We start from the raw sequence: 8,995 nt of genomic DNA, 5'->3' as shown, positions 1-8,995 counted from the left end.
TGATGCACTGAGAGGCTGCAGGCACAAAGTCCAAACCCCAGCGAGGGCTAGCCCTGGTGTTTCCGAGCACAGAGCATCCTACCGTCCTAGTATCTAGTAACCTAAAGGAACTTCAGTTCTCATCTACTTAAGAGTTTAACTGCCAAATTTTAAGAAAACATGAACAAACGTAAATCCAGAGACCGACCATATCAAGATGGGCACCTTAACCCAAAAACAACAGAAACCTACCATAACATATCTTTTCAAACCACCCTCATCCCCATTTTCACTCTTTCCAACAACCCTGAGAGGGAGCTCCCTAAATAGCGGCGCCGTGTGTAAAAAGATGAGGTGAGCTTAATTAGCCACTCAGCTAATGAAGAACTGGCTGTTGAACCAGGGTTTCTGGACTCTCAGCTGGTACCTTTCTCCTGCCCCACACTGCCGGGCCCTGCGCCGGCGTCGCGCAAAGCCCGCCGGGACAGTCGCGCACAGCCCGCCGGGACAAACGCTGAGACCGCAGGGCTGGAGGGAGGTTGCTCTGAGAGGACTACGGAAGCCTGGAGGGAGCCAAGCAGCTGGAAGTTCGCGTAGCCGCTGGAGTGACCTTCCCATCAGAGGAGTGACCTTCCCATCAGATCCCTGCCCATGCCGCACTCCTGGAAGCGCTGGGTAGGAGGCGTGGACCTGTCTGAGCCTGTTTGTTGTTGTTGTTTGTTTTTATTTAGAGAAGTTGTAGGGTTATAGAAAAGTGCAGGAAATACAGAGTTCCATATACTTCCCTCTCACGTGCAGGATTGACACCGTATCGATGGGGAGCTTTTGTTACAATTGCTGAAGGACTTTTATAGTTATACTATTAACTGAAGTCTGTAGTGTACATTCGGATTCACCGTGTTGTACAGTCCTATACTTTAAAAATTTTTTATTCTGTTAACATGTATAAATATATGTGTAACCTGAAATTTCCCATTTTAATCACTTTCACATATACAACTCAATGGGGTTCATTAAGTTCACAATATGTGCTACCATCACCACCTGTATTACCAAGACGGTTACACTACTCCAAAGAGAAACTGCACCAATTAAGCATTAACTCCCGACTCCCCACCCCTGCCCCAGCCCTTGGTAACCTGTATCATAGTTTCTGACTCTGTGACTTTGCATAGTCTAATTATTTCATGAAAATGAAAGCATACAATACTTATCATTTTGTGTCTGGCTTGTTTCACTGAAGATGATATTTTCGGGATTCATCCATGTTGTTGCATGTATCAGAACTTCATTCCTGTTTAATACTGAATAATACATTTCATTATATGTACATACCACATTGTGTTCATCCTTTCATCTGTTGATGGACGTTTAGGTTGCTTCCATCTTTTGGCAATTATGAATAATGCTGTCACAATCAGTGTTCAAGTCCCTGCTTTCAATTCTTTGGGGTGTAACCTAGGAGTGGAATTGCCACTATAATAATTCTATACTTACCTTTCTGAGGAACCCCAAAACCGTTTTCCACAGCTATGACGCCATTTTACATTCTCACCAACAGTGAACAAGGGCATCTGTTTCTCCACATCCTCTCCAACACTTTTTTCCTGTTTTTCTTTTAATAGTAACTATCCCAGTAGGTGTGAAACGGTATGCCACTGTGGTTTTAATTGTGTTTCCCTAGTAGCTAATGATGTTGGGCTTCTTTTCATGTGCTTATTGACCATTTGTATATCTTCCTTGAGGAAATGTCAATTCAGATATTTTGCCCATTTTTAAATTGGGTTGTTTGTCTTTTGTTGTTGAGTTGTAGTATTTCTTTATATGTTCTGGATATTAAACTCTTATCGGCACCTCTTGGTTTTACGCAGAGCTTGGGAGGGAGTTATCTGGGGAATTTCTCTCCCTGTCTTTCATTCATGCCCTTCTGCCAACCAGCCTTCCTTCCTTCATTGCTCTCCTGTGAAGTGAGTGATGTAAAACAACCACGCCTCCCCCCACGGTGTCCTGCAAACCTGTCCCTCAGTGCTGCCGCTACTCCCAGAAACAAAACTCTGATTATCATTCATTATTTCTACTTCTTAGTATTAAAACCCTTTTAATATGGCATTGGAGACCATTGGGGAGTTTTAAATTTCATGTCAGACCAGGATTTATGGGCCAGTTCTGAAATCTTACCTCTGGGCTCAATAATCGCAATTCCCTTTTAATTGCTCTCTTAGACACCTCTCTTAAAAGGCTTCAGTTATTTCCGCAGAGCAGCCCATGGGACCTGGCCAATCTGAATACTCAACTTGGGTCACCTCCGTTGGAGGACTGCATGCAAGGCTCAGGCTGTGTAGCCTGGTTTGAAGATGCAGTGTTTGACAGGCAGTCCCATCAAGGAGCTTCAGGATTCTTGCAAAAGAGTTTTGAGTTTAGGGATCATGCCCACATCCACTCCCACTCCATAGCAAGAAATGAATGTGTTAGGTGTGCATGTTCTTCCATGCTCATTTTGTAAACTGTACAATTCTGTGGACATCCAAATCCACACTCCTTCTATGGGAAACATCTTAAAGGAATATGATGGAGGAAGTCAGGATGGAAGTGTTGGAGAGAGAAAAGGTCCCTCAACTGGACTCTCCAGAGTCCAGTTTTGGGAAAGTAAAAACAGATGCTGAGAGGGTTGGTCAATATTAGAAAGGAGAGAAAAGAGGAAACAGGAGCAGCAACAGCCTGCAAAGGGCAGCCATGTCACAGGAAAAAGAGAAGACCAGGGGTGAAAATAAATTATCTTGCTACCCAAAATCAGGGTGCAGCGAAGGGGCTAAGATGGGGTTATCTGGGGTGCTACTAGTCACAGGAGCCACCCCCGAGGTGTCATTTAGGGCTTTACATCTGGTGGCAGCAATTTGTCTGGAAGAAATGCATAGCTTTGTATGCAGAGTCACTAACTGCTGAAGGAAGGTTTACTTGCAGACTGAAAACAGCTGCTTCTGTTGGACAACAGTGGGCTGGGTGGGGGACAGAGTGCAGCCTAGGGAAAGGTGAATCCGCCAAAGGAGGTAGGAACAAAAGGAGAAAAACCGAAACTGGTGCTCATACATTGATGATCCAAGTCCTTTCCTTGGGTAGAGGCAGTTACAAGGCGCTGGAGACTCCCCAACCTTAGCGAGGGGTCTTTCCTGGGCCCATTGGCAGCAAACCTTTAGACTCTAAATGAAGAGTTGCCTGCCTTGGCAAGCCTAGTCTGCTGTAAGGTGAATAAAGGGCTGGACCAAAGCAACAGGAGCCTTAACCACTCAGAGTGTGCATCTTCTAATATAGCAATAGAATATGCCAGTGGGTCTTCAAATGGTTTGCATGAACCTAGGAGTTTGCAAAGTGAAACATTTCATACTATTTACATTAGTAATCTACTTATATTTGCCATTTATTAAAAAATAAGATGTTAAATTTTACTAATATTTAATATCACATTGATGGGAATATGTATGTGTGTGTATTTGTGTATATATGCATATACATCAGGATTCATGCTCAAAAAGTTTTTTCTAACAAAGGAACATAATAAAATCTTTTACACTGGATTTTTTTCTTGACGCAGAGCATTCGGTAACATATGATTTAATTCAACATGGGCTCCAGCCCTTCCCCACTCAGCAAGCACACATCCACAAGCCCACACAGAATTGAACAGTCATAGATGAGTAGCAAATGGCCCCAAGTTACCTACATTCATTTCAGTAAGAGGTTACGAGGACCAGGGTCCAGATCCTGGACCTACGTTCCAAGCATCTACCTTCTTTTCCTGACTAAAACTTGGTTCCACTTCCTTCTGCTTCCCATGCTTCAGGTTTCTCATCTATAAAATGGAGGTAATCGTGCATTATCCTCATCCTGCAAGAACTGATGTTTGTTTTCACCCATGTGTACACACCAGGGAAGGAGGAGACTCCCAAATCGTATGTGTCCCAGGTCCTGACCTTTCCCCCACCCCTCGCCCCTCTCGCACCCCTACAAGGCATGGCTGTGGACTGGAGTGACATCAGTTAGGCCCAACACATACAAACAACAGGCAGGCACAAGGCAGCCAGTCCCCAGACTCTGAGGCTCTTCACAGTTTTAGGAGTCTTCAAGGGATAGATAGGAGAGCACCCATGTTGGTATCGCAAGACCAAGCTCTAGAGCTTATTAGCCGTCCTCTGAGCAAACCCTTTAAACCTTCATTCCCCACACTACCTGGCTGTGTGACACAAGGTATAAGGACACCTGCCGTGCCTATCTGCCCAGGTGGCTGCAAGAATCAGATGAGACGGATATGTGTGTAAAGATGGGAGTGAGTGTGCTGAGGCGGGGTCCCGAGGCACTCACACTTTGGAACTGAGCATACTGGACTGTGGGTCCACCTGTGTCCTGAGCCAGCCTCAGGTTTAGTAAATACTGTGCTCTGTACACAATGACACTCAAGAAACTGCTCGTCTCCACTGTGTCTGAGATGCCTCTCAGCTCTAAAGCTCTTGGTCTCTCCTAGTATCTGAGGCCATCCTTCTCCATCCCCCAAGCAGCCCAGGTTGCATTCTGCTTCTGTGGAAGGCTATAGTGCATATAGAAACAGCTGTGGACATGGAGAGTCTGGATTTATATCTTGGCGCTGTTACTTACTAAACCTAGAACAAGATACTCATGTAATCTCGGTATCCTCATCTGCACCATGGGGCCAACAACTCCTACTTACAGCTCCCGAAAGGATTGATTAAATGAGATAACTGTGAAAAGCTCATTCACAGTGCCTGAAAACAATATTTAAGAAGTGGTCAGCACTATAATAATAGACCACTGATATAACTATTATTACCACCATTACTTAGACGATCCCATTCCTAGGTTTCCAAAGTCGGACACTCCCACATATATTTCAGGATCTACCCACTGCAGTGCCTGCCACCAAATCCCACTCCATGGGGATGAAGAGCCTGAGATGTGTATCCACTAGCCTGTCTTTGGTGCAGTGACCACCAGCACTTTAAATCAAAGGATCTGGGCTCTTTTGAGTGGTGTCTTTGCACCAGCTCAGGGCTGTTGGCAGAGCTTTGGAACCACTCACGTAGCTCATACGAGTGGGGAGCTCATCTACCCGATTTCATCTTCCCAGTGCCTGTTCTAGCCAGTTCCTGTACTTCTCTGGCCTCTGAGAATGCCCAGAGCTGGGAAAAAGAGGGTTTCTGTTCTCCCTCTCTGCTCCATTTGAAACATGTCAAGCAACTGAATAGACACCAGTGTCCACAATCTATCACTAAAAGGCCTAGGTAAAGAGGTGGCTTTACAACCTCATCCTCAAGAGCCAGTTTTTATTGACTCTTTGGATGTTTCTGTTTGGCTTGGTTTTTATAAAACTGCATTTCAGGCCCTCAGTTTCTTGTCAGTGGCTATAATGACATTTATAATAATGTGGATATGCTGGCAGCACTTTCTGAAGACCCTTTGCATACATCTCTGTGGAGGCAGGTAAAGGAAGATGGGCAGTTCTTCTGGAGGTGACCCTTCCCCAGGCCCTTATTGATTGAATCTATCATTGGAACCCTCAAGCAGCCAAAAACCAGGATCCTGCCTTTCCAGAAAATTGCCATTTTTAAGTTTATAGGACCAGAGTCAAAGGATTCTGAGTGTTTATTGCTTTCTTACTGTAAATATTCTAATGTACAGTTTATTGCTTCTCTTACTGTAAATATTCGAAGTCTGAGAAGAATCAGGAGAGGGGAGGAAAGACTGGTTCCATGACTTCCCACCCACCCCAGCCAAGCCCAAATCTTTTTGACTTTTCCATATGCCTCTGCTTCCAGTGCAGACTCAGCATCATGAAAAGTTCCGGGTCACTAAAGTCATATGAAAATTGATAGTGGCTGTTCCAGCCCAGAAATTAGCTCCCAGGTGAGCACATCATTGGTGCAATCTCAGGTCCTCTTGAGTGGTTCTATCTACCGTGTTCTGGAAAGACCCCACGTGGCTGACACAGTAGAAGGCTCAAGTCCAAATTCTTTTAGTTTCTTCAAGCATAGCTTAAAGGTGTGAGCATTACCAGGGCAAATCTAATGGGTTATTAACAAGCACTTCCTAGAGCCAATCTATAGCAGAGCCTCCCTGAAGTCAGTGGTGACATTGTTCTTTGGGGAGGCAGAAGTAAATGTGTAGGAAAATGTCCTGCATTCTTTCTGGTCCCAAGGAAAAATAGGCTGCTTCGTGAGAGATGAGTTGTATTTCTGGCTTGTAAGGCTGTCCATAGGGGGTCATCACACAGGAAGATGATGCTGTTCACCCATAGTCTGTAAAACTCCTGAATACATTGTTTCTCCAGTTAGTGAGAGTGGCTTTGAACCGTCCATGCTTCCTGTTCATGCCGCCTGGGACCAGGGGAAGCTGGCCAGCAGTAGCAGACGTCACCTTGTCCACGAATTTTCTCCAGATTGAGTCTTGATGGTAGAGAAAGAAAGGGATTCAGGGTACAGGGAACACTGTACAGAGCAAATGTACAGAGGCATGAGAGAGCCCTGGTGCATGCAGGGAGCCAGAGGCAGGTGGGAATTACTAGACCATCAAGTGTGGGAAAGGAGGCAGGAGATGGTGATGGAGGCAGGAGATGGTGATGGAGGCACAGGGCAGGCCAGGGTCCAGCTGTGGACTTGCTTTTGAAGTCATAAGGATGCTGTGGCCATGTTTGAATTTTAAGGAGATTATTCCAGAATGGGGGTATAAAATGGAGCCCTCCTGTGGCTGCAGCATGGAAGTGGGCTCACTTCCCTTAACGATCAGTCCTGATCTGCAACCTGAGAAGAATAAACATAGTACTTTCCATGATTCATACCAGTTTTAATGTCTTTCATCTACAGAATGACGTTATCATCCATAATACTTGCCATGGTACATGTAAGCACTGAGCAGAGTTCATGAGCCCTTATGTTCCAGGGGGCTCAGAACACAGCCCATCCACGGCTCAGGCACCTACCTCCACATCCCAGTGAAGGGGTGGGGCCAGGTGGCTAGTTTAAGTCTGTGGGTCGTCATTTCCCCGGCCCCATCAGCCTTTCCAAGGTGACCACTATCTCAGCCCCTGGTTTTGCTTATGGAGCTGCAGTTTATGGCCAGGACCACCCTACCTTTTGACAATTCAGCATAGTAGCTTGACTTCACCAAGGATTTATGACTGAAATGGAGCCTCTGGCCTTAGGCCTCAGCATTTTGCTTGGCTCCAAGGCATGCATTCTTATTAGAGCCAATCAATACGTTAACACATTTAATGGCTTGTAGGCTGCCTCTCCAGGGAGCAGGTTGGGCTAGTGGGCCTCCTCTGAGCATGGACAGGGAGGACAGCTTTGAGGGAAATAAATACTGGGAGCTGAACCCTGAAGTGGGTGTGCAGAATGAATATTCCAGCCCCAGCCCTGCCACACCTGGGATCTGGATTCAAACGGGAGACAGACTGGACTGAAGCCGGAATCCTACCAAAATGGCCATATTTTGTGTTTCGATCTTATCTTCATCCTTCTCCCGAAGGATGAGGTATTAAAACACAACAACAAAAGAATCTACTGAATTAAGTTGGCTCACAAGAAAAGATTGTGTTTGAAAAGAACAGACTGTGCTAGAAAGGTAACAGAAGGAAGAGAGAGTTAAGAAACCAAATTCCAGATTCCCACTGGCTGCTGGTGGGTGATGTGCCCAAACCTCATTAAGAAAGAATTAGAAAGGTAAGATGATTATCAGAGACTCTAATCAGAGTCACTGGCCCAGCCCCCAGACACACCCATGCCAGAGAGATGGAGAAATCTGTGAAGGGAGAAACCCTGCTAGAATCCCCTCTTGTGCTCACTTCTGTTATTTTAAGTGATTTCTAGAATGTGAGCACCAGCCAAACTCTCTCTTTTCTCATTTCCCCTGCCCAGAATCCAGCTGAGACCTTCCCCACAGCTCCCTGAGGGGGAATGTTCTGCAGAAACTGGGGGAGGAGGAGGTGGTTGGCATGGAACCTAAGCCAAAATTCAGAGGAACTTTGGGATTCTCAGAGTCACTATTCTTGGTTCAAAGAAATGTTCTTTCATTTGCTTTTTTTTTTTTGCCTGAATAATCAGTGTTCCTTCCTTTACAAAGAAGAAAAAACACTAGTGAAACATTTATGTATTTCTTTATACAAACTGGAGCAAAGCTGGAACTTTCTTAGACAGTATGATGGAAACCAATAGTTGGTTGAGAATCACCTTGTATCCTTAAACATTTTATTTTAACTTGCAACTCCTAAATACATGCTAAAGTACCAGCTCCTGATGTAGGTCCAAGCCTTTGCTCCCTGTGTGGGTCTGTGGATCGGAGTTCTATACTGCCTTTCCGCATAAATCACACTCATGATTTTCAGTTTCAGTTTCTTTAAAATAGAAATGATTTTAAATACTTGGAGCTAATCTGACTGTGTAGGCCTTTTTATTTTTTTGTATGCTATATGGTGGGGGTCACATTTTTTTCTTTTTCAATGTGACGATCCCATTATTGCAGCATGATTTGTTGAATTATTTGATTGGGAGGGGAAATTCACAGGTTGTGGATGGAACCCCGGGTCTCCCACATGGAGGTGAGAATTCTACCACTGAACTACCCTCACATCCCAGCTCTTGGTTTTATTTTTATTTATTTATTTATTTATTTTTTAACATGGGCTGACACTGGGAATAGAACCCAGGTCCTCTGGCATGGCAGGCAAGCGTTTTTGCCTGCTGAGCCACTGTGGCCCGCCCCCAGCTTTTGGTTTTTAAATGATCTTTTTTTCCTGATCTTTTCGGTTGCCCCCCTCACATGTAATTCAACAGCAATTATTTGTTTTATTTTATTTTTTATTTTTGCATGGGCAGGTACCGGGAATTGAACCCTGGTCTCCCGGATGGCAGGTGAGAACTCTGCCTGCTGAGCCACCATGGCCCACCCTCAACAGCAATTGTTTATAGTGACTTGCCATGACCAGTCCTTCCAAAGTATTCACATTTTTCTC

At 44.9% G+C, this 8,995-nt stretch overlaps 1 protein-coding gene across 1 annotated transcript in view; it reads left to right on the top strand.

Annotated features, from left to right (window-relative positions):
* The first annotated feature begins 358 nt into the window (after positions 1-358).
* ALK (ALK receptor tyrosine kinase) overlaps positions 359-8,995 on the top strand; it is a 219,793-nt gene continuing 211,156 nt past the window's right edge. Inside the window, exon 1 of the mRNA XM_077151697.1 lies at positions 359-654. Within this exon, the coding sequence (XP_077007812.1) occupies positions 359-654 (296 nt within the window). The remainder of the gene's footprint in view (positions 655-8,995) is intronic.

This window comes from Tamandua tetradactyla, chromosome 3 (assembly GCF_023851605.1).
Source record: "Tamandua tetradactyla isolate mTamTet1 chromosome 3, mTamTet1.pri, whole genome shotgun sequence".
NCBI lineage: Eukaryota > Metazoa > Chordata > Mammalia > Pilosa > Myrmecophagidae > Tamandua > Tamandua tetradactyla.
Note: the sequence above shows the minus strand (reverse complement) of the source record. Positions and strands in the feature narration are given on the sequence as shown.